The following is a 24,468-nucleotide window of genomic DNA, read 5'->3' on the forward strand; positions in this document are numbered from 1 at the left end:
CAGTGAGAGCAAGGGAAATCCAGAATTTTTAGCATATTTGGTTTTGGTTTACCAGATAGTTAGTACTTGAGTACTGACTCTTATGACTCAGATTACCCTGAACTTGCTTTCTTGCCAAGGATGACCTTGAACTTCAGATCCCTGTGCCCACACTTCCCAGGTGCTAGAATTACAGACATACACCACCATGCTCAGTTTCTGTGGTGGGTGTTAAAGACTGAGGTCAGGGCTTTGTGCATGCTACATAGGTATTCTGCTAACAACCATATCCCCAGCCCAGCAAGCACATGAGCACTTCTATGGAAGCTGAATTATAAATGGAAGGGCTTGGGCACATTGGGAGTCTTAGAGTTCACAGAGAAAATGCACACTTCTGTAGAGTCTCAGGTGAGGAGGACTAATGTTTCATCCAGCTCAGGGTACAAGGAGTGGTAACGGCTACATGAATAGTCTCCTTGTTCTTATAGAATGGGGGCTTAGTCTGTACACTGTGTCCAAACCCTTTAATTCTCTCTCCACCTCTGTCTTGCTGAATCTTGAGGATAGACATTATTGCAAATGAATCAGAAGGTAGCAGAGATTCCTCCCAACTTAATCTTCCTTTATGTTTTTAAATGATCCTTCTGAATATTCAAATTTTGCTAAGAAGGAGCAGCTCTCTGGCCAGGCTACTCTTCTGAAGAGGTCCTCATCTCCCACTACTCCTCATGCTCTTTGATATTGGCTTGGTAAGCTTAGTTTTTTTTTTTTTTTTTGAAAGTGTTCTGATATGAGCGTCTGTCTCTGTACTTAGTCTCTGGGTGGTGATAGTTTATGAGATCTGGCACTGAGATGTGACCTCTAATCATGTATGAACTTCCTCTAACCTGGGGCTCACCGCTTGGAAATAAGTGAATCAGTGTGAGAAACAACAGTTTGGTGAGTTGTTTGGAGAACATAAAAACTGTGGCATTGAACCACTGTGGTTATTGGATCAGAGAGTTTGCATCAAGGAGAATATGAGCTCTGTCATCATGATGCTGTGAGGACTGAAGCTGTCAATATGTTTAAAGTACTCAGAGTAGAACCTAGTTAATCACATTGCATATGATTCCATTGTATGAAAAGTCCAGAAGAGGCAAATTGGTGAAAACAGCAACAACACAAAATAACTATTGATTTCTCCTAGGGTAAGGATGGTGAGGAGGTCAAAGAGTAAGAAGCAAAGGGAGTGGGATTTGTCTAGCGGGATAAACAAGTTCTTAAATGATTATGGTGATGGTTCCCTGGTTCTGCCTTACTAAAGAACAATACATTTTTTAATGAGTGAATTTTGAGGTGTACAAATTCTGTCTCTGTGTCTCTATTATCTTTCAACCTACCAATAACTTATCATCTCTATCACATATCTCTATGTTAGTCATCAATAATCTACCATGCCTATCATCTGCCAATTGTCTATCTTGTCTATCATTATCTATCTACTATCTTCTACCATCCATCCATCTGTCTATCTTCTGTCTGACATCTGTCTCTGGTCAACCTTACTGTCATGTTAGTCCCATCAGCTGACTCCTGTTCCATTGACCATTCATTAAAGTAGTCCCTTGACTGATTGTCCCAACTCTACAACTGCCTCTCCCCTGATTGTCTTTTACAGAGCATCATAGCGACCCTCCAAAGTAAAACAGACCACGGCATTCACAGACCATGGCACTGCCTCTCCATTACATTCAGTCTTTAGAGTAGAACATTTTAGCATTGCTACCAGGCCCTGAAATATCTGGTCCTGGTGACTTCATCCAGTCAGCCCCTTTATTTGCTCTATTCCAATGCTTCAGCTTTCTTTCTGACTATCTCAAGACTTCTACTTACCATTGAATCTTCCCAGAATGGACCTCACCTCTGATGGCTAATTACTTTATATCATCTTGGACTCAGTCATGCTGTTCCACATCAGCTAAGGTTCTCTTGCCTAATCCTGTTTAAAATTGACCCTTCCTTTATCAACTTCTTGCTACTCATTTCTTTTTTTTTCATAGCATTTACCACAATTTGAATTCATGTTGTAGTTATTAATCCATTTGCTTATTGGAAGTCTCTTCCACTAAGCTACAAGTGCTCTATGAGATCAAGGAGTTTATCTAGTTTGTGACTGCATCCCTAGACTTGGGACAGTCTTCACTCAGTGTTTGTGAGTGTCTGAGTAAAGGCCCTGCACGCAAACAATTGCTCACCCATTTCCTACAAATGCTTCCCAATTCTGTATCATCATTTGAAGATCACATATACCTGGAAGCTTGGATTAAATTTTTAAGAAAGTCATTTGGAGAGGTTTCCTTTCAATAACATGGATTGTATTTTCATTAGTGAACAATGAAGTGCTTAGACTGATAAACACTAATTGATCTTTGCATTACAGCATTTGGAAACACATAAAGGGTTTCATGGTCTGTGTTTACCAACCTTTCCTGTATAGTCATTTTGGTGGCATAGAGAAAAGATCTGATGGATGACATGGGCCTTTATGTTTAGATTTACTTACAGTGTGGACTTTCTCGGGCTCCTGTCCGCAGAAGAATCCTAGCAATGGGCACATTATTGGTCATGATGGCAATGTCCAGGGGTGTCAGTCCCTCGCTGTTTGGTGTGTTCAGATCTAGTTCTTCTGGTGTATACTGGTAGAGTAGGAGTTGCACGGCATCTAGGTCCTGCTGCTCAACTGCCTCAAACATGGCTTCATTGCCCTGGAAATTCTGGAGACAAAGAAAAACAGGTTGGTACATTGTCACAGGCAATATCTCAGGACTTCAGAGATTGTTTTAGGGCTCACTGGAATACATACAAGTGGGTGACTATAGTACTATCATTTATCATGTGATTCTCAAATTCAGCACTCTGTTGGCCCTTCCATGTTTCCTAGTAGGCCCTGACCACACACATTTAGATGTGATGGGTTGGTGTGGTACTGTGCTGTGTGGCCCACTGTATAAGGCAGTGAGGAAATCAACTCCCTGCAGCCAGTCTGCTGCTGGAGGGATTTTGTTTGTTAGGCTATTAAAAGATGTTCTTAAATCCTGGATTAAGTCGTTACTCCTTTGTTTTCTGTAGCATCCCTCAAGGCTTTTAGTCATGTTAATATGTCTTTGTTATATTTCACTTTACCTTTGGGATAATGTTCTGCAGAACACAGCTGGGTGAATGCTGGCATAGATAATGTGGGAACAAGTGGTTTTAATAGTGTCTACTTTGTATCGATAGTTCACGATCTATGTTTCAACTCTTTCCCTCCTTCTCCACCCTCAGGTGTTATTATCCCTGGTCTTGATTGTTAGTCTTGATCTCATCAGCCCAGACGCTATACCACCGTTACAAGAGTAATCTTCCTAAACTTCAAATGCTGCTTGTCATTTCCCTCTACCACCTGCAGGCTGCTGATGCCTATATTCTTAGGTCTACTTTATTTAAGGTTAATTATTATTATTAGTTTCACTGGGTTCAGAAGCACTCAGATGATGTCTGGACAAAACTTCTGAGTGTACTGTTGAGGGTGCTTCTACAGACACTAGAGTTAAAGAGGTCTGATCCAGCCAATGGATGAAATCTTTGATGCATTCACACTGTGGTAGCATAATTGGGAGGCAGTGAAAGGAAGAAGGTGAGGACAAGGTGGAGGAAGTCAGTCACTGGGGGCATGTCATTGGACATTTGTCTTGCCTAGGTCTTTTCCTGTATACTCCTTTCTGTTCTCATTCACCAAGAACTGAAGAACAGCTTCTGCCATACATTCCTGTCCTGAAGATCTGCCAAGGGCATGAAGCCAAGCGGCCATGAACTTTAAGCCATAATCCTGAATAAACCCTTACTCCCTTAGGCTGTCAGGAGTTTTTGTTTTTGCCATAGCTACAATAGAACTTACTATTATATACCCTGGCCATTATAATCCCACAATCTCTTAGCTCGGGCCCCCAATCATTACACATGTAGCATTTTTGAGCTGAGGGGAGAGGTTGAAGTGGCTTTCCAAGGAGGGCTACAATGCTGAGTGGATAATTGTTTAAGAGGGACACAAGTTGAATATTTATGAACTACAAATCATCTATAGAAAAAAATAACATGGACAATATGGCTCTTTGGGAAAAGTTTTGTAAAAGATTAACAATAAACAAAAAAGATCTCACAAAAACTATTTTTTGGTAGCTCGCCAGGGAGGATGGAGGCATATCCGACCTCTGCATGTGTATGTTGTTTCTGTAAGAATTGACTGGCTCTTAGAGATGCTGGGTTGCCATTGGCCTCGACTTAGTGCTAGGATCTGATTAATACATGGAAGAGCCTCAGTGACCCAATGTTTGGGTGGGAAGACTTTATTTTTAGTCTCATCAAAAATTGATTTTCCCTATCCAAGACTTGCCAGTCAGTTTCGGCTGAGCACATACCATAGCATAGGAACCTTGGGAAAATATGAAATGAGTATGCAAATGCTTGTTTTGACAATAGGGACCCAGAGGAGAAGGCTATTTTGGTATGCTATTCTCTTGCTGCAAGACACCGTACTGAGTAGAAAAGTGGCTTTTCTACAGTCTGCCTTCTGATGCTTAGGTCACTAACTAACCCCAACTAAGCCCTCCCAGAAGATGGGTGTGAAATGGGAAACCATATTAGAAAACAAATTAATTCAAAATCAAAACATTTGTCCTGTCTCCAGTGTACATTTGCTTATGATTATTAGTGTCTCTAGTTTCTTGCCTGCCATATTTTACTATCCCTTTTAAGTTATTTCCTCCTCCAAACTCTAACTTTGCTTCTATCTTGGAAGGCCAGGACTTACTTCTGCTTTAATCTCAAATGGAGCCCTTACCTCCCTGCAAAAATACTCTCGTCGATCATGTGAATATGTGCCAGATGCTTTGACCCATAGCCAGTGCCGAAAACTACTGAGAACATCTGTAATATACTCAGCATGCTGCTGGCTATGGTCTAATTGCCATGACAGTTATACAGGCAACCCAATTTAGCAACAGGAAGATACTCATTTTTCCTGATGGACTGATACACTTTTAGTTATCAGCTAATGGGAGGTCATACATGATTGTCTTTCCTGCTTTGACTGCCTGGGGACTCAAAGGAGAATGTAGTGCTATGTTTCAGGGAGTATGCTTGCCTAAAGTTGTGGTGTAATTGTTTGAATTGCCATCCATTTTCTTTTGCTGGCCTTTTTTGTCCTTTTCCTATTATATAATAAATAGAACTCTATTACTGGATTCTATTTTGAATATTTCTGAAACATATATGAAATGCATATCTATATATACTTGTATGTTTACATATATATATGCATGTCAGAAACCTATAATTTTTTAATACTATTAGTCAAATGAGCACTGATAATCCCAGGCAGTCCATTTTATCTGAAACATCCAATATTTGCCAAACTGTGTGTGTGTGTGTGTGTGTGTGTGTGTGTGTGTGTGTGTGTGTGTGTGTGTGTTGCTGAGGGTCTGGGGACTGAACCCAGAACCTTGTGCATCCTAGACAAGCAATCTACCCCCAAGTCCACACTTCTATCCCCTCAAGCTGCTTATTTGGAGACTTGCTTATTTGGTCTGGTAGTGAAAAATAATTAAGCAAGAAATTAAGAAACAGAGGAGGAGAAAGTCTTCTATTCATCCAAACTTAATGTAATATGCATATGGATAGTTCCTGTCTTGATGGACTTTATGTGTAAAAATGAAACTCATCAAACTGTTGAACAATGAACTGCCATGGGAGTAGAAAAAGTTCTGTTACCACGGATGTCTTTCTGAGACTCAGCCGATCCGTTCTGGTTTTAAAATAGGTCTCGTCAAAGGACGAGTGGCTGCCCTTCAGCTTCTCCGAGAGGTTCCTGTACAGGCGCTTGGCAGCATTGGGAGACGATGGCACGCTGTGTTTTTTTGACTGAGAAAGATGTAAATTCTGCATTTGTTGGGTCATTTTCGAGCGGCAGTTCCTAAGAAGAGAGAAACAGCATGCATGATGATTTCACACAATGCAATTACACACAACAAAGAACTCCATCACCTCCAGGAACCATCTGGAAATCTCAGATCCAAATGTGATATTCCAGCTGGGAAGGCCCACAGAGATCACCAAACCCAGCTTCTGCCTGCTTCAGAGGAAAAAATGGAAACTCAGGGGGAAGGAAGCAACTTCTCTATGGCCCCAGAGCTGACGGGTGGCAGGAATGAAATGACAACTCCATTTCCTATATGAAGTTTCCATTTGCACAAGAACACTTAAAACCCTTGGAATCTCACTCAGTTAGGAAAGTATCTCAGTGCTGTATCTAGGGGGTGAGTATAATCTTGGGTATATGTAACTGAGGCTATTTAACTCCCCCCACCTTCTAGATGCTGACCTCTATTGAATGGATACGAAAGTGTGGGTCAGCCAGGCAGTGGTGGTGCATGTCTTTAATCCTGGCATTTAATAGACAGAGGCAGGTAGATCTTTGTGAGTTTGAGGCCAGCCTGGTCTACAGAGTGAGTTCCAGGACACCGGGGCTACTAGAGAAACCCTGTCTTGAGCCCCCAACCCCCCAAAAAAAGAAAAAGAAAGAAAGTAAGTGTGATTCTTCTCTGCATAACTCCCTTTTTCTGAGAATAGCAATCAAATTGTGTAGTTAACTGTGCCCACTTGGTTAACTATGCCAGTGTGCTCAGGAACTTTGTGTCTATAGGACTGATCCTGCTTACCTTGGACATCCTGACAGGAGCCCTCTATTCCTGCCTAGCAGTCTTCAAGTAGTACTTGACTATTGCTCCTAAAATCTGTAGTAGGTCCCCTCATACCAGATCTGAAGTCAGTTTCTGGGAGGTTATGTTTGTCACTTCAAAAAATCCATCCAACATTAATTTGGGTATTGCTATAGAAATATGGAGGCTAGAAAGTCTGTTCTTGCCTAGTATATGATGCCTATTGGACAGGTAAATGCAAAAATAGAATTGCTAGTCTATACATTATGGTACAAAGTGTGTTCCCCTCCCTGTAACCTCTGAGGCACTCGGCCCTGACCTCTCTGAAAAAGCACTGCTGCTTCCCTAACCTCTTTCTGTCACATTTTGAATGACATCTTCTACTTGTAAAGCTAGTACCAACTACCCTTGATTTATGTTCTCTCCAACAAATGAATTATCACTATCATGACATTTAAATGTTCTCAGGCACCTTTTCAAACTAACTTGCAACTTCTTCCAGTACAGAAAGATGACTGAACACAATTTAGTCTTAGTTATGCCCATCAGTTGCTACCCAGTCTTAGCTAGGCAAAAACACTTATATTGGACTAAGGATACTTGGCATTGCTTGTGTGAGTGCATTTTAATATATCTTTAATATCATTTTAATTGTCTTCAAAGCAGAAGTAGAAAGGTTTGGTGATTTATCCTCTTTCCCCTCCAATCTATAAATACTTTATCTTGGACTCAATAGCAACCACAGGGTTTTCCTTACTATTTCTTTCCACAAAGTTCCAGGCTATCACGTGGGGATTGCTCTAACCTCTTTATTTCTGCCTTCTGTCTCTAGACTTTTCCTTCAGCATTGACACCCTAGTTCAAGCCATCTGTCTTGCCTACATCATTATCCTTCCCAAAATAACTCTACATTCTTTGTATCTCCCACAACGCCCAGGAGTCCTGTAAATAAATTCCTGTTGTTTGATCAAATTCCATCTACTTGCCCTCTAACTCATGACACCTACCCACATGGCCCCCTTTGTCCTTGTGCATCTCCCATCTGTCCCCTTCTGTCAATGTAGGTTGACTTTCTCTGCCTCTCTGACTTCCTCCTCACACTCCCCAGCTGTCCCTTTCTTCCAGGCTACTCATCAGCATGTTTCCACCCCTCTAGCTTCCAGCTATCTTTATGTTCTCTTTTTTCCCTCTATAGTTTAAATTTTCTCAGGTGAGAGAGAACAAGAAAGATAATTTTCTGTTGTCTATCCTTATAACTGTGAATGTCTCCACCAACTAAGTATGCTCTTAGCTTTTTCACTCTTATGGAAAGGGGCAAGCTTTGGCATTTGATAGACTCATGCTTGACTCCTAATTTTGTTATCTACAGCATATGTGGCTTTGGGTGCCTTATTTAAACCCTCTGATATTATTTATCATATGTAAATAGACAATATAATATTGGGTAAAGAGTTATGAAGATTACATTGATGAAGGAATTGACACCATAGCCTCGCAATAAATCACAGCATCATCATTCATCTTTCTTACAAATTTATGTACATTCCAAATTTACGTATGTATTTATTTTGATAGAAAAATGTAAATATAGCTATTTCATTCTTGATTTTTATAGTAACTTATGCTAAGATAGACATAGAAGGTAGAACTTTCAACTCTTAGAAGGGAAGGTGGAATAAAGATAAATCTAAAAAGGTTTTAAAATGAGAGGAAAATGATTGCTTATTTAAGGTAGAGAGATGAATTAAGTATAAGTATCAAGCTTTGTTCTAATTTATTTTGTCCTATTCTCATCTTTCCCAGTTTCTGGTAGCCTTGAAGATCAGCATTCATTAAAACAAAAACCCATGTAGACTGCCAGCCACTGGAGAGGGACCATAAGGTTGGTGGTCCTTCACCATTTCATTTCCATCTCCTTAGAAGTATCATTATTTGATCTTTCTGGTTGTTCCCTAGGAGATCCTCTTGGAATGCTTGTCATTTTTGTTTGACTTGCAGCCCCCCAAGAGCAATTAGCCTCTTCCTCTAGAGTATTTTTTTTTTTGTGGTGGTTGTTTAGCAGACATCAGCATTTTTAAACAAGTCTTTTAAATTACTCTGAACTTTGGGAATGAGATGGTTTGGAAACAAAGGGCTTTGAAAAGTTCTGACATATTACTGAATCTAGCAGATCATGTTCATGACTAGGAATGGGAGCAAGGCGGGAAAAATACGAGAGGCTCTGTGCAAGAAGGAAATGAAGACTAAGCTAGAGTTGCCACGACCTGGCAGAATGTTGGTACTGTCCCCTTCACAGGATGGAGTCTCAGTAATTCTAGGTATTTAAAAACATCTCTGTTCAATCATTGTCACTTGATGAACCAAGCAGGAATGTCAGTGGCTATAGAGTCCAAAAATATAGCGACCACAGATTTAAGTTCTGAAGTGTCACCGAACAATGACAAATGCTGGGGAGAAGGGATAATCTGGCTTTCATAGTTGCTATATTATTATTAAAACACCTGCCTTTCAACAGAATATCATGAGAAACAAAAAAAACCCAAGTCACATCCAAGAAAATAAACAGGTCAATCAAAATTGCTTCTAAGGAAGCCAAATGTTGCAGTCATTGCCTAACACCTTCAAGACCATTTTAAGTGTGTTTATAGAGCTAAAGGAAATCAGGTCTAAAAAGTAGACTGAACTTGAGACCTCACTAGGTAAGAATATTATAAAGAAATAGAATATGAAACAGAATAAGAGTAGAAGTTCTGGAATTGAAAAGTATAACGACTGAAATGAAAAGTTCACTGGAACCCAACAGCATGTTTGTTTGTTTTTTTTAAATTTTATTTACCAGTTTAAATTTAGATAAGAAACAAGGTTGCTTCACAAGTCAGTTCCAGGTCCCTCTCCCATTCCCTCCCTTCCTCCCGTGCCCTCCCCCCCAACCCCCCCCCCGTTATCCCCTCATTTCCCCAGGGAGGGTGAGGCCCTCCATGGGGGTGTGCATAGTCTGTCATTTCATATAGGGCAGGGCCTAGACCCTTCCCCAAGAGTTCAGGGTGAGAGTGCACCTCACATTGTTCTATGGGAGTCCAAAGTCCGTGCATGTTTGTTTTTACAGGAAGAAAAAAATATCAGCAAGTTTCAAGATAAATCAATGCTGACAAAGGAGAAGAGACTCTCTACCATCACCTTGATAGATGTAAGAAAATGACCAGATCTATTAATACACTGAATCAAACTGGGGTTGAAAAGAACTTGCAATAATATAAGGGAATTTCTTCAGCCTGAGAGAATGAATGAAAACAATAAACACTTGGTTACATTTTGGTTCTGAAATGTCCCCACAGGATCATGCTTTGAACGTGCTTTCCCTAGTTAGTGGCACTATTTTGAAAGGCTGTGGGATCTTAGTCTGAAGGTTATACCAAACCTGCCTTTCTCTCAATTCCTGTCTTTCTTCCTGCTGTGAGGTCTGCTATGAGGAAGGAACTTCTGCCACACATTCCTACTGCCATCAACTTTCCCATGTAACAGACTGAAGCCCTTAGGAGCTATGAGTCTACCTAAAACTTTGACCTCTCATTTCCACCAGGTTCTGTGGTCAGAGTAATAAATACAGAACTATGACCAACAATGTACTTCACGACTAGATGCAACCCTGATCAAAATACCAGCTGAAGGGCAAATTCGTAGTGACACTTTCAGAAAAAGCAAGGGATCTAACAAGCCAAAACAATCCTGAAGAAGGAAAATTGGAAGATTTCTATTTCCTGGTTTTAAGACTCATTAGAAAGTCATTGAAATCAGCTTTAGAATCACCATGTAGATAAAGACAATGGAGTACAGAGAGCAGCTAAATTAGAATTAAGGCCCCACAAACAATCTGAACACATAGGGTCAATTGCTTTTGGAAAATGCATTGAAGTAATTAGCAGGGAAAACAGTCTCTTGTCAGTGCTGTAACACTGGGAAAACTATCAGTAAGAACCTAAAGGCCTAACCCTTACTTCCCATCGTGTACAAAAGCCATCTTGAAGTAAATAAAAAATCTTTTTATTGTAGGTGTGTGTCTCTCTGTGTGGTGTTTTGTGTGGGCTCACGTGTGTATGTGGGGGCCTGAGGCCAATGATGGGAGTCTTTCTCTGTCACTATTGGATAGAGCAGGAATTCCTACTCAAACCCAGAACTTGATGTTCTGGCTAGCCAAGTTAACCAGTTGGCCCCATGGATTTCCTCATTACCATATTCCCTGTGCTGGAAGTATCGGTGGGCCACCATGCCCACCTGGGATTTACATGGATTCTGGGGATCTGAATTTTGTTTCTCATGCTTATGTAGCAAGGGCTGTACTAGCTGATCCATCTCCCCAACCCCTGATAAGCCATAGATTTATTCTAGATGAAAACAGGCAGTTTTGTGAATTTTGACAGAATAATATTTCTTAAAGGAGGGTGGCCCCCATAGGCATGTGTTTGAGTATGGGTGTTTTGATTGCATGTATGCATCATGTACATGCCTTACTACCACAGAGGCCACAAGAGGGCATCAGAAACCCTGGACCTGAAATTACAACCAGTATGAACTTCCATGTGGGTACTGGGAATTGAACCCCAGTCCTAGAAGAGCAAGCCTGTGCTCTTAACCTCTGAGAAATCTTCCCAAGCCTCCAAATGAGTTGTTGTTGTTTTATCATGAGGCTCTGGGTATATTAAGCACAATCCCAACTCTATTTGTTTTTCTTCACTTCTGATATGTTTTCCTTTTGCCTTTGATGACATGAACTTTTATCTCCTAATATACAATGGAGCAATTGCAATCAAGCTGTGATTTCAAAGATCACCACAAAATGCATCAACAACCCTGTACAGATATAGGTACCATCATTTTGTCTTCATTTCACTCTCGAGCTTAGTCAAAAGACTGAGAAACAGTTATTTGTCTTCACTTTATAAACAAGGAAGCTGAGTCCCAGAGAGTTCAGGTAATGTATCCAGGACCTGAGGACCAGAAAATAGAACAGTAACTTGTGAACTCTGACTCCAAACCTGTGCTTCTAACAGTTCTGCTATTATTATTGCTAAGGTGACTTAGTCTGGCTGCCTGGCAGCTTCTCCATGCTCGACCTTGATTTCAAAGTCAAAATTCTTGTCCTAGTTATGAGTCCGTGTTTCACTGGAGCTTGGTTGTGGAAAGTTTTCAGTGTCATTGTACTTTGGAAATGGTCTGAGCCAGTTTGGATGAGAGGTAGTTTCAAGACACAGCACATTAGAAATTGGAGCTCTCATCATTCCTGACAGCTGGGTGGACAGACAGGCTTGGTGAAGGGAACATATTTGACTCAGGAAATATTGTTCTTTAGGCTGTGATGTGAACTGGGGACCTTCTACTTCAACCTGCCTGTCACCAGACTGCAGAGAAAGTTTGACCCCATCCATTCTCCACCTGCTGTTAACATGACAGGTGTGTCTCTGATTGCTAAGGGGTGGCTCATTCCATTACGGTGTTGACGTATAACAGTGGAAGCTGCCTTTCTAGTTCTATGCCCTTTGAAAGGAAATATATATATATATTTGAAATGTCAGTTGTGACTCAGGAGGAACACTGATTTTTAAAGTTTTTACAAACATTTTAAAAATTGCACCTCTCTGTGTGTGTGTGTGTGTGTGTGTGTGTGTGTGTGCGCGCGCGCATATGTACATGTAGTAGACATATGCACATACCACAGTATACATACAAACTTTGGGAGTTTGTTCTCTCCTTCCACTATGTGGGTCCTGAGGGCATAATTCAGATTGTCATGATTGATGGCAGGTACCCTCAATGACCCATCTTGTTGGCCCTGATTTTTAGTTTTAAAGCACATTTTTTGTTATTTATTTATTTTTCAGTTTAAATTTAGATAAGAAACAAGGTTGCTTCACAAGTCAGTTCCAGGTCCCTCTCCCTTTCCCTCCCGTCCTCCCGTGCCCTCCCCCCAACACCCCCATTATCTCCTCATTTCCCCTTCTTAAAGCACATTTTTTAATGGGGAAGAAGATCAAAAAATAACTAACAGTGACTCTGTGGTTCAAAATATTTGTACAGATAATCTAGTTTGTAACCTAGGTATCCTGTGTATGATCCTGGGTGCTCACAAAGACAGTAGATATGATCTTCCACCGTTTTCCACAGTCAGCCTTCCTGGAATTGCAGAAGCCCAGTTTCTAAGACTTTCAATGAAAAAAAAAAAAAAAGGAAAATCCTATACAAGTTAAAATAGTTACTGTAGCTGTTCCCAGGATGCTCATAGGCTAGAAGGAAAGACAGTAAGATAAACACACAGCTATGAAGTATCAATATCATGGTGTGTAAATGGCAGCATATACTATACAGAAGTTTCAAAGAGTTGAACAGTATTTAGAATCAAGCTTGTCTCTGTCCATCCATGCTGCTATAACAAATGAACCAACTAAGTAACTTATAAACAACAGGAACTTATTTCCCACAGTTCATATGCTGGGGAAGCCAAGATTAATAAGATGCCTGTAGATTCATTGCCCCTGTTCCCTGATTCATAGACACAACCTTCTTTCTGTGTCCTTGTAGTGTCAGGGTCTAGCTATCTCTCTTGGTCTCTTAGGGTAACACTAATCTCAGCTAGGAGAGTTCTGCCTTCGGTCTTAGTGCCTTGGTAGTTTAAAAGAAAACGCCCCCCCCCTCCGCATAGGGAGTGGCACTATTAGGAATGTGGCTTTGTTTGAGTAGGTATAGCCTTGTTGGAGGAAGTGTGTCACTGTGAGGGTGGGCTTCGAGGTCACCTACGCTCAAGCTACACCCAGTGTGGAACACAAACTCCTGTTGCCTGTGGATGTGGAACTCCCAGCTCCTTTTCCAGCACCACATCTGCCTGTACACCACCATGTACCGCCATGATAATGGACTCAACCTCTGAAACTATAAGCTAGCCCCAGTTAAATGTTTCCCTTTTTTAAGAGTTGCCATGGTCGGTTCCTCCAGCAGCATCAGGTAAACAGGCCGGCTTCCCGGCCTGTGTTCCAGTGCCTGCAGATCGCCTGGGAACTGCACAGAGCTCCCAATCCCGATGGGAGCCAAGCACCCCAGACTCCAGATCTTCTCTCCCACCAACGAGACCAGGAAACCAGAGGAGGCAGGGAGACCAGGGGAGTAGCTGTTCCGGATCAGGTATAACAGGACCCAGCATAGGGTCCAGGGGACCAGGTAGGAGGCTAAGCGCCCCAGATTCCTGTTTTTCTTTTCCACCCACGGGACCAGCATTTGGACAAGGAATAGAAGAACCACCAGATTATTGGACTTGCTAGCACCCACCAAAAGGGAACTCTGGTCCCCAGACCAGTAAGGGGCTCTTTCTGCACCCACTAGAAGAAGAGATGGGAAAGAGACAATACAAAAACACAGTCAGCAACAGAAAAACAAATATGACACCGCCAGATTCTAGAGACTCCACACCAGCAAGACCCCAACATTCCAATGCGAACGAAGCAGAAGAGAACGACCTTAAAAGCACTTTCATGAAAATGATAGAGGCCCTAAAAGAGGATATAGGAAAATCCCTCAAAGAAATGGAAGAAAAAACAAACCAAAAAATGCAAGAAATGGAAGAAAAACAAAGCAAAAAATGCAAGAATTGGAAGAAGAAACATACCAAAAAAGGCAGGAAATGGAAGAAGAAACAAAGCAAAAAATGCAAGAAATGGTAGAAAAAACAAAGCAAAAAATGAAAAAAAAATGGAAGAAGAAACAAACCAAAAAAGGCAGGAAATGGAAGAAGAAACAAAGCACAAAATGCGAGAAATGGAACAAAAAGCAAACCAAAAAATGCAAGAAATGGAAGAAAGAACAAACCAAAAAATTCATAAAAGGCAACAAACAGACGAAAAGATAAACAGAAAATTGCAAGAAGCAATGCAAACACTGCAAGGGTTGAAAACATTAATAGAGACATTAAAAAAAACACAATCTGAAGAAAGGCAGAAAATAGAAAAGCTGGACAGTCAGGCACTACCAATACAAGCATTACCAACAGAATAGAAGATATGGAAGAGAGAATCTCAAGTGTTGAAGATACACCAGGAGAAATGGATTTATCAACCAAAGAAAACCTTAAATCCAACAAATCCTTAACACAAAACATCCAGGAAATATGGGACACCATGAAAAGACCAAACCTAAGAATAATAGGTATAGAAGAAGGAGAAGAAATCCACCTCAAAGGGGCAGAAGGCATATTCAACAAAATCATAGAAGAAAACTTTCCCAACCTTAAGAAAGACATGCCAATGAAGGTACAAGAAGCCTACAGAACACCAAATAGAGTGGACCACAAAAAAATCCCTCGCCACATAATAATCAAGACCCCAAACATACAGAATAAAGAAAGAATATTAAGAGCAGCTAAGGAAAAAGGTCAAGTAACATATAAAGGCAGACCTATCAGAATTACACCTGATTTCTCCATGGAAACTCTGAAAGCCAGAAGGTCCTGGATAGATATTCTACCTACACTAAGAGACCATGGATGCCAGCCCAGACTACTATACCCGGCAAAGCTCTCAATCAATATAGACGGAGAAAACAAGATATTCCATGACAAAACTAGATTCAAGCAATATGTGTCTACTAACCCAGCCCTACAGAAAATTTTGGAAGGAAAACTCCAACCCAAGGAAGCTAACTACAACCAGAAAAACATAAGCATTAGAGAATCCCTCTCTACCAACAGCCAAAAGAACAAAGGGGTGAAATTCCACACATAATTCCACCAACAACAACCATCGCAAATCGAAGAAGGATGAGCAATCAATGGTCATTAATATCCCTCAATATTAATGGCCTTAACTCACCCATAAAAAGACACAGACTAGCAGAATGGATTCGAAGACAGAACCCTTCCTTCTGCTGCATACAAGAAACACACCTCACCCTCAAAGACAGACATTACCTGAGAGTTAAAGGTTGGGAAAAAAATTTTCAATCAAATGGACCCAAAAAACAAGCAGGGGTAGCAATCCTAATATCTAACAAACTAGACTTTAAAATAAAATCAATCAAAAGAGATGAAGGAGGTCATTACATACTCATCACAGGTGAAACCCACCAAGATGAAGTGTCTATCCTGAACATCTATGCCCCAAATACAAAGGCATCCACATTCGTTAAAGAAACATTATTGGAACTTAAATCTCATCTAAAGCCCCACACAGTTATAGTGGGAGATTTCAACACACCACTCTCACCCCTAGACAGGAATACCAGACAGAAACTCAACAAAGAAGCAAAGGGTCTAATAGAAGTAATGACCCAACTGGGATTAACAGATATCTATAGAACATTTCATCCACATAAAAAAGAATATACCTTCTTCTCACCACCACATGGAACCTTCTCAAAAATCAACCACATACTTGGCAACATATCAAACCTCAGCAGCTACAAAAAGATTGGAATAACTCCATGCATCTTATCAGACCACCATGCTTTAAAATTAGAATTCAACAACAACACAAATTGCAGAAAACCTACAAACTCATAGAAATTGAATAATGCTCAACTGCACCATCCCTGGGTCAAAGAGGAAATAAAAAAAGAAATTAAAGACTTCCTCGAATTCAATGAGAATGAAGACACAACATACCCAAATCTATGGGATACTTTGAAAGTAGTGCTACGGGGGAAGTTCATAGCACTAAGTGCTCACATGAAGAAACAGGAGAACAGTTATACCAGAGAATTAACACCACAGCTGAAAGCTCTAGAACACAAAGAAGCAAACTCTCCCAGGAGGAGTAGACGCCAGGAAATAATCAAATTGAGGGCTGAAATCAATAAAGTAGAAACCAGGAAAACAATACAAAGAATCAATGCAACGAAGAGTTGGTTCTTTGAGAAAATCAACAAGATAGACAAACCTTTGTCCAAACTTACCAGACAGCAGAGAGTGAACACACAAATTAACAAAATCAGAAATGAAAAGGGGGACATAACAACAGACTCTGAGGAAATCCAGAGAATCATTAGGTCATACTTTGAAAACCTGTACTCCACAAAATTCGAAAATTTAAAGGAAATGGATGACTTCCTGGACAGCTATCATTTGCCAAAACTAAATCAAGAACAGATAAGCAACTTAAATAGACCTATAACCCCTATGGAAATAGAAGCTGTCATCAAAAGTCTCCCAACCTCAGTGCAGAATTCTACTAGAAATTCAAAGAACAGCTTATACCAATTCTTCTCAAAGTGTTCCACACAATAGAAGCAGAAAGGTCTTTGCCAAACTCATTCTATGAGGCTTCAATAACCTTGATCCCCAAGCCACACAAAGATACAACTAAGAAAGAGAACTTCAGACCAATATCCCTCATGAACATTGATGCAAAAATACTCAATAAAATACTGGCAAATTGGATCCAAGAACACATCAAAACAATCATTCACCACGATCAAGTAGGTTTCATCCCAGGGATGCAGGGTGGTTCAACATACGAAAATCCATCAATGTAATCCACCATATAAACAAGCTGAAAAACAAAAATCACATGATCATCTCACTAGATGCTGAAAAAGCCTTTGACAAAATACAACACCCCTTCATGATAAAGGTCTTGGAGAGATCTGGGATAACAGGGACATACTTAAACATAATAAAAGCTATATACAGTAAACTAACAGCCAACATCAAACTAAATGGACAGAAACTCAACGCAATTCCTCTAAAATCAGGAACAAAACAAGGCTGTCCACTCTCTCCATACCTTTTCAACATGGTACTTGAAGTTCTAGCTATTGCCATACGAAAACAAGGGGGGATCAAGGGGATACAAATTGGGAAGGAAGAGGTCAAACTTTCACTGTTTGCAGACGATATGATAGTTTACATCAATGACCCAAAGAACTCTACCAGGGAACTCTTACAGCTGATTAACACCTTCAGCAAAGTGGCAGGCTACAAGATCAACTCAAGAAAATCAGTAGCCCTACTATATACAGATGATAAAAGGGCTGAAAGAGAAATCAGGGAAACATCACCCTTTACAATTGCCACAAACAACATAAAATACCTTGGGGTTATGCTAACCAAACAAGTGAAAGACCTGTATCGTAAGAACTTTGAATCTTTAAAGAAAGAAATTAAAGAAGCCCCCAGAAAATGGAAAGATCTCCCATGCTCTTGGATAGGTAGGATCAATGTAGTAAAAATGGCAATCCTGCCAAAAGCAATCTACAGATTCAATGCAATCCCCATTAAAATCCCAGCACAATTCTTCACAGACCTTGAAAGAACAATAATCAATTTTGTATGGAAAAACAAAAGACCCAGGATAGCCAAAACAACCCTGTTCAACAAGGCAACGTCCGGAGGCATCACCATCCCTGACCTCAAGTTCTATTACAGAGCTATAGTCCTGAAAACAGCTTGGTATTGGCACAAAAATAGACAGGTAGACCAATGGAATCGAATTGAAAACCCGGGTCTTAACCCACACACGTACGAACATCTGATCTTTGACAAAGAAGCTAAAAATATACAATGGAATAAAGAAAGCATCTTCAACAAATGGTGCTGGCATAATTGGAGACTGGCATGTAGAAGAATGCGGATCGATCCATGTTTATCGCCATGCACAAAACTTAAGTCCAAATGGATCAAAGACCTCAATATAAATCCAGCCACACTGAACCTCTTAGAAGAGAAAGTGGGTGGTACCCTTGAACGAATTGGTACAGGAGACAGTTTCCTGAACATAACGCCAGTAGCACAGACAGTGAGATCAACAATTAATAAATGGGACCTAATGAAACTGAGAAGCTTCTGTAAGGCAAAAGACACAGTCAGCAAGACAAAAAGGCAGCCCACAGAATGGGAAAAAATATTCACTAATCCCACATCTGACAGAGGGTTGATCTCCAAAATTTACAAAGAACTCAAGAAGCAAGTCTCCAAAACACCAAAGGACCCTATTAAAAAGTGGGCTGCAGAACTAAATAGAGAGTTTTCAATAGAGGAGTTTAAAATGGCTGAGAGGCACTTGAGAAAGTGCTCAACATCCTTAGCCATCCGGGAAATGCAAATCAAAACAACTCTGAGATACCATCTCACTCCTGTCAGAATGGCTGAAATCAAAAACACCAATGACAATTTATGCTGGAGAGGATGTGGTAAAAGGGGGACACTCCTCCATTGCTGGTAGGAGTGCCAACTGGTTCAGCCACTTTGGAAATCAGTATGGAGATTCCTCAGAAAAATGGGAATAAACCTACCACAAGACCCAGCAACTCCACTCTTAGGCATATATCCAAAAGATGCCCATTCATACAACAAAGATATCTGCTCCACTATGTTCATAGCAGCTTTATTTGTAATAGCCAGAACTTGGAAGCAACCTAGATGTCCCTCACCCGAAGAGTGGATAGAGAAAATGTGGTACATCTACACAATGGAGTACTATTCAGCAGAAAAAAATAATGGAATCATGAGATTCGCAGGCAAATGGATGACACTAGAAGAAACCATCCTGAGTGAGGTAACCCAGTCACAAAAAGAGAAACATGGCATGTACTCTCTCATATATGGATTTTAGACATAGATCTGGGGAGTGCCAGCCTACAATCCTATGGCCAGAGAGTCTGGGAAACAGAAACTTCATTTAGTCGCTGATCGAAGAAGAGGCAGACTCCCTTGGTTAAGTACTGAGCTGAACTCAAGAAAGCCAGTAACAGAGAGGGAGGACTGATGATCAAAGGGATTAAGACTGGGCTGGTTTAACCCCCAGAAACAGCTGACCAGACAAAGATTAACTCTTGAATCCCAGGCATCAGCCTGGGAATCCAGCATGGGACTGATCAAGACCCCCTGAATCTGGGTGTCAGTGAGGAGGCCTAGGGAATCTATTGAGCCTTGGGCAGCAGATCAGTACCCATCCCAAGTATACACACGGACTTTGGACTCCCATAGAACAATGTGAGGTGCACTCTCACCGTGAACTCTTGGGGAAGGGTCTAGGCCCTGCCCTGTATGAAATGACGGACTATGGACACCCCCATGGAGGGCCTCACCCCCCCGGGGGGAATGAGGGGATAACGGAGGGGGGATTGGGGGGAGGGCATGGGAGGAGGGGAGGGAATGGGAGAGGGACCTGGAACTGACTTGTGAAGCAACCTCGTTTCTTATCTAAATTTAAACTGGAAAATAAAATATAAAAAAAATTTAAAAAAAGAGTTGCCATGGTCATGGTGTCTCTTTACAGCAATAGAAACCCCAACTAAGATGACTGCTAACTGAATAATTAGAATCTCACTGTCTGAATTTTGAAGGAACATAAGTATTTAGCCCACTGCAGTACTTTCCCATACACAAACTTCCTGAGTCTCTTAAAAGCCATTTGAAGGCAGGATTATTATCCTCATTTTAGTTGCAATAAATTGAGGCTCTGTTAAAGGGCAGATCTAGGATACAAGTGCAAGCAATGTGGATCTATGTCTGAGCTCTTAACCACTAAACATTTCCCTTAAAAAGGTCAGGGACAGAGAGGTGAATGTCTGAAGTGAGTGACAGGAAGCGACTGTGGGAAAAGCGAGGGTCAGAGAAAAAATGGGCCAGAAAGGTGAATCATGGCAATAATTTTGTATGATGAGTGAGAAATAATTAGCAAGAAGAGAAATGACACTCCAGGTGTATGAGCCCAGGCTAGGATATAGAGACTGGAAATTGTGCAGAAATGGGCTGGTAGAACATGCTGGAAAGTGGGGAATGGGAAGCCTCTGGGCTCTGACATGCGCAGTGGCACATTTCATCAGCTATTCTGTACATGAATCTTAGGAAAGAGGCCTGGAGAGGTAACCGGGTCAAAACATGCAGGGCCTTACACACATGATAAAGAACCAATACATTAAACTATGTGCAGCAGGGAACATCAGACACTCTTAAGTGGTGGATTCATCAATTATCCCAGTCCTCTGATCATTCATACCATATACGCACACAGGGATTTCACACTATCTCAATACACATGTGCAATTTCTACAGGCTAATTAAAAGGAAAAACACATTCTTCAAAAGTTGAGATTTGCATTTTTAGAGAATTTGGTAGTGTCCAGAGGGTTATTTGAGAAGGAAGGAGTGTGGGAATGCTAGGAAGGGACAACCAAATATGAATCTCTTGTAAAAAGCCCAGAGCTGGGGACTGTAGGGGTTACCAACTGCTTTCTGGTTGGAATTTTAAAGCCACTACACAGGAAGAATGCATGCCTGGTGCTATAAATCAGTGTGTTTATTTGGGACTAAAGGGACTTGGGGACCAGCAGGCCAGAAACTTCCCTCTACATGCAAAATATACTTAGCACAAAATTGATTTAAATCATTTCTGCAACATGAAGTGCATTTGCGGTATTGCACAGCCTTCTCCACCATCTGTCTTTAAAATGTTCTGATAAACACAAAGTGTATCCCCATCACACATTAGTTCCCCACCTATGCCATAATGTGAGTTTCACAGAGGGGATGGTAACCTGTTCTTCCCCGTGTGTCTCAATGCTCTATAAAGAATCTACATCAGCAGTTCTCAACCTGTGGGTCATGACCCTTTTGGGGGTCACAAATCAGTTATCCTGCATATCAGATATTTACATTATGATTCATAACTAGCAAAATTAAAGTTAGGAAGTAGCAACCTAATAATTTTATGGTTGGGGATCATTACGACATGAGGAACTGTATAAAAGGGCCACAGCATTAGGAAGGTTGAGAACCACTGATCTAGAGGGTATTGTCAAGCATCCCATAGAAAGAAGGGAAGAGCATGATTGAAAGATCACCCGCTTTTCTGATCAAGAGTGGGGTAACTATAAAGGCAGTTTATGGAGGCTGGAGTGAGGCAAATAGAAAGCTGAATAAGCAACAGCACGGTCATCCATCTTTTGTGTGCCCTTGAGGTTAGAACAATACGTGGGAAGGGGTCAATGGCTAGTGAGTTGCTCCATCTGAGAATGTATTTTCTGAAAGACAGAAATGCCTAGAGATACCAAATATCCAAGGAAATAACTTCACATATCTTAATGCTAGAGTTGAGACTCTAGAACTCCTCACATTATGGTATATTGATAACTGCTAGTGCCGGCTAACCAAACAAGTTCTATACATGGCTTTATCCATACCTACCTTCCCCCCATACAACGCCTGCATATTTCTTTAAAAACACTTAAGACGTCAGATTTTGGAATCATGCACAGAAAATCAGTTACTACTATTTGAAAAAAATTTGAAGATAAACTATTTATTTGAATTTGAGTTTCTTCAAATGTAACTTTTTAGCTCTGTTCTCTCTTAGATCAAATGCAGCCATGCTGCTCATCAGGCTCTCTGTGTCCCTCAGAGGAAGGAAGGGACACAGAGCCCTTAGTCTTCCCATGCATGCACTATGAGTCTCTGACAGTTGGAGTGTATGGACAAGGGTACTGTGGACAGAGCTGAAAGCAGTGTCTCATGGCTATGTTAACCAAGGTTAGCATCCCTACTTTGAAACAGCCAGGAATGGGGGAGATAGATGGATATCCAGGGATCCCAAGGGAATTGTCCAAACACTCCACTCTCCTGCCATCTTACCAGCTGTCTGACCAATAGGCTATTCTGCCTTCTTCTGATATCATTGTGAAACAGGGACAGTCCCATGGGAGAATGACTTTTCTTGGTGATGGAGTAGCTTGGGGGTGCTTTCGACCAGGAGGAACCTCCCCCATCTCTCAGATTTCCAGACTCTGGTTTGTATTTGAAGGATCCTGCTGCTCGCTGTTCTAACATCATCCATCTTTGTCAGCACCCGAGGCCACAGCTTCAGCTGAGTGGCCAATGATCTACAGCAGCGGGAGTACCCCAAGGACATTACACTCTATGGCATTTATATGGACTCCAAACTCACCAGAGATGGATTGAGGCTGCCATAAAGGAGACCATCTAAGGGACAGTAGGAAAAACAATAGCGTTCTCCATTCACTTTCCCTTTCTGCAGAAGTCAGCTTATATCTTACTTAGGAAATGGAGAAGGCAAGTGAATATCAGGATTTTCAGAAGCCAGCAGAGTAATAGACTCATCTTTGAATATCAGTGGCACTATACTTGTGGCCCAGATATACCAACATCCCACATAGGCAATAAGGTGCTCACAACGCCACACTTCAAATTCTCCCTACCAACCAGACATGCGTGAAAATGAGAAGACGGGATCAAGCAAGACCTCGAATGAATGTCTACTCTGTTACTCTGGCAGGGATCTTCACTGTCACAGTCTTCATGTGATTGATGGGCAGGCTGGCCCTCGATGGACAGAGCTCTGATCTCACAGGCTGCATGCCTAGTCTGCAAACTAGATCAAAGGCAGCAGCATGTCTGAGTTTGGACCATCAGCATGATGGGGCCCACCTTTACCTGATCCGACAGGTACTTCCTAAGGTATTCAGGAACCCAAGTGAAAATTGAGCTGTCTCTACCACAAAACAGTCATTTATTTTTTTAATAGCTAATGGTAATCAGTTATGCAAGCACTAAGCTTGCTGCAAAGAAAATGCCCAGTTGTCAGAAATGTTCCACATGGCTGTGTATGCACTACAGCAGACCACTGTGTGCATGCTTAGTCGTATTCCTCATGGACCGCCTGCAGCTAACTTTAAAAGATACAGATATTGTAATGTATATTATAATTTAAACCACACTAACACAAACACATTTTAAAAAATCATCCATGCCTGATAAAGCCCCACATTTATACACGGAGAAAGACAACAATAAATTTGGCTTACCAGCTTAAGCTGTTTGAGGCAGCAGAGGAACAAGTTGCTGGGAAGTGTCCAGTGCTTTCATTCAATAAATCACATTGGCTCTGCTTTCTCCTGTAGCTCAGCTTCTGCGCAAAGCGAGCAAACCTCCTTCCTATTCTGTGCAAAGAATAAAATGTGAACAGGATCACTGCAGGCAAGAGCCGAAGTCCATGATCACTAAGCTTCTCCTAAGGCAAAATAAAAGCGTGAATGATGCATGGGGAGAGGAGGGTAGAGGGAAACAGCTTGGCTTAGAATCTAGGTATGTTCTCGGGACTGCAGCGGGGGAAGGCTGGATTTCTCAAGCGTGTGTGTGTGTGTGTGTGTGTGTGTGTGTGTGTGTGTGTGTAGTAAAAGGGTGCCATGACTTCAGTGTGTGTTTATCCTATTGTATCTGCGAGGACCATTCAGAATGACACACAAAACTGAATCGGAACCAACTGTCACTCAAGGGTCCACAAAGGGGCTGTGAAGCAGTTAGTTCTGCACCACATTAGTAGAGCGGGAGAATTATCACCTGTAACTCTAGAGCCCCCTCAGTGACATGTTCCCACAGCTGCTGGAATCCAGAAACACACAGGTGGCAGCCACAACCCCTCCCTCCCCTAAGCTTCTAGGAGGAGTGATGGGGGCCCTTTCCAGTACTGGGGCTGTCAGCCTAGGCATGGGTTTTAAGTAGGAGTGAAAAAGTAGTCAACAAGCACTGGGCTAAGGACCCCATGAGGCTTTGCCTTGTGAAGAAGACTCCAACGCTGTTTCAGTGCCAGCCACATATGGGTGTACCTGGCTCCCTCCCAGAGCTGTGCTTCACATGACTAATGCAACACATGAAATGGATTTCCTCGAAAGCCATACGAGAAGGCTTCTCTTATGTCTCCCTCTGAAATGAAAAACCCAATGAGCTTTGTACATGTTGGCTATGTTAGGGAGGATTTGT

General features: G+C 41.4%; 1 protein-coding gene across 1 annotated transcript in view; it reads right to left on the reverse strand.

Annotated features, from left to right (window-relative positions):
* Ankfn1 (ankyrin repeat and fibronectin type III domain containing 1) overlaps positions 1–23,741 on the reverse strand; it is a 163,038-nt gene extending 139,297 nt beyond the window's left edge. Inside the window, exons 1-3 of the mRNA XM_013117616.3 lie at positions 23,514–23,741; positions 5,770–5,971; positions 2,525–2,735 (exon numbers count right to left, since the gene is read on the reverse strand). Coding sequence (XP_012973070.3) covers positions 2,525–2,735; positions 5,770–5,955 — 397 coding nt within the window. The 5' untranslated portion in view covers positions 5,956–5,971; positions 23,514–23,741. The remainder of the gene's footprint in view (positions 1–2,524; positions 2,736–5,769; positions 5,972–23,513) is intronic.
* Positions 23,742–24,468: the final 727 nt, after the last annotated feature.

Source organism: Mesocricetus auratus, unplaced genomic scaffold (genome assembly GCF_017639785.1).
Source record: "Mesocricetus auratus isolate SY011 unplaced genomic scaffold, BCM_Maur_2.0 Super-Scaffold_100007, whole genome shotgun sequence".
In the NCBI taxonomy this organism is placed as follows: domain Eukaryota; kingdom Metazoa; phylum Chordata; class Mammalia; order Rodentia; family Cricetidae; genus Mesocricetus; species Mesocricetus auratus.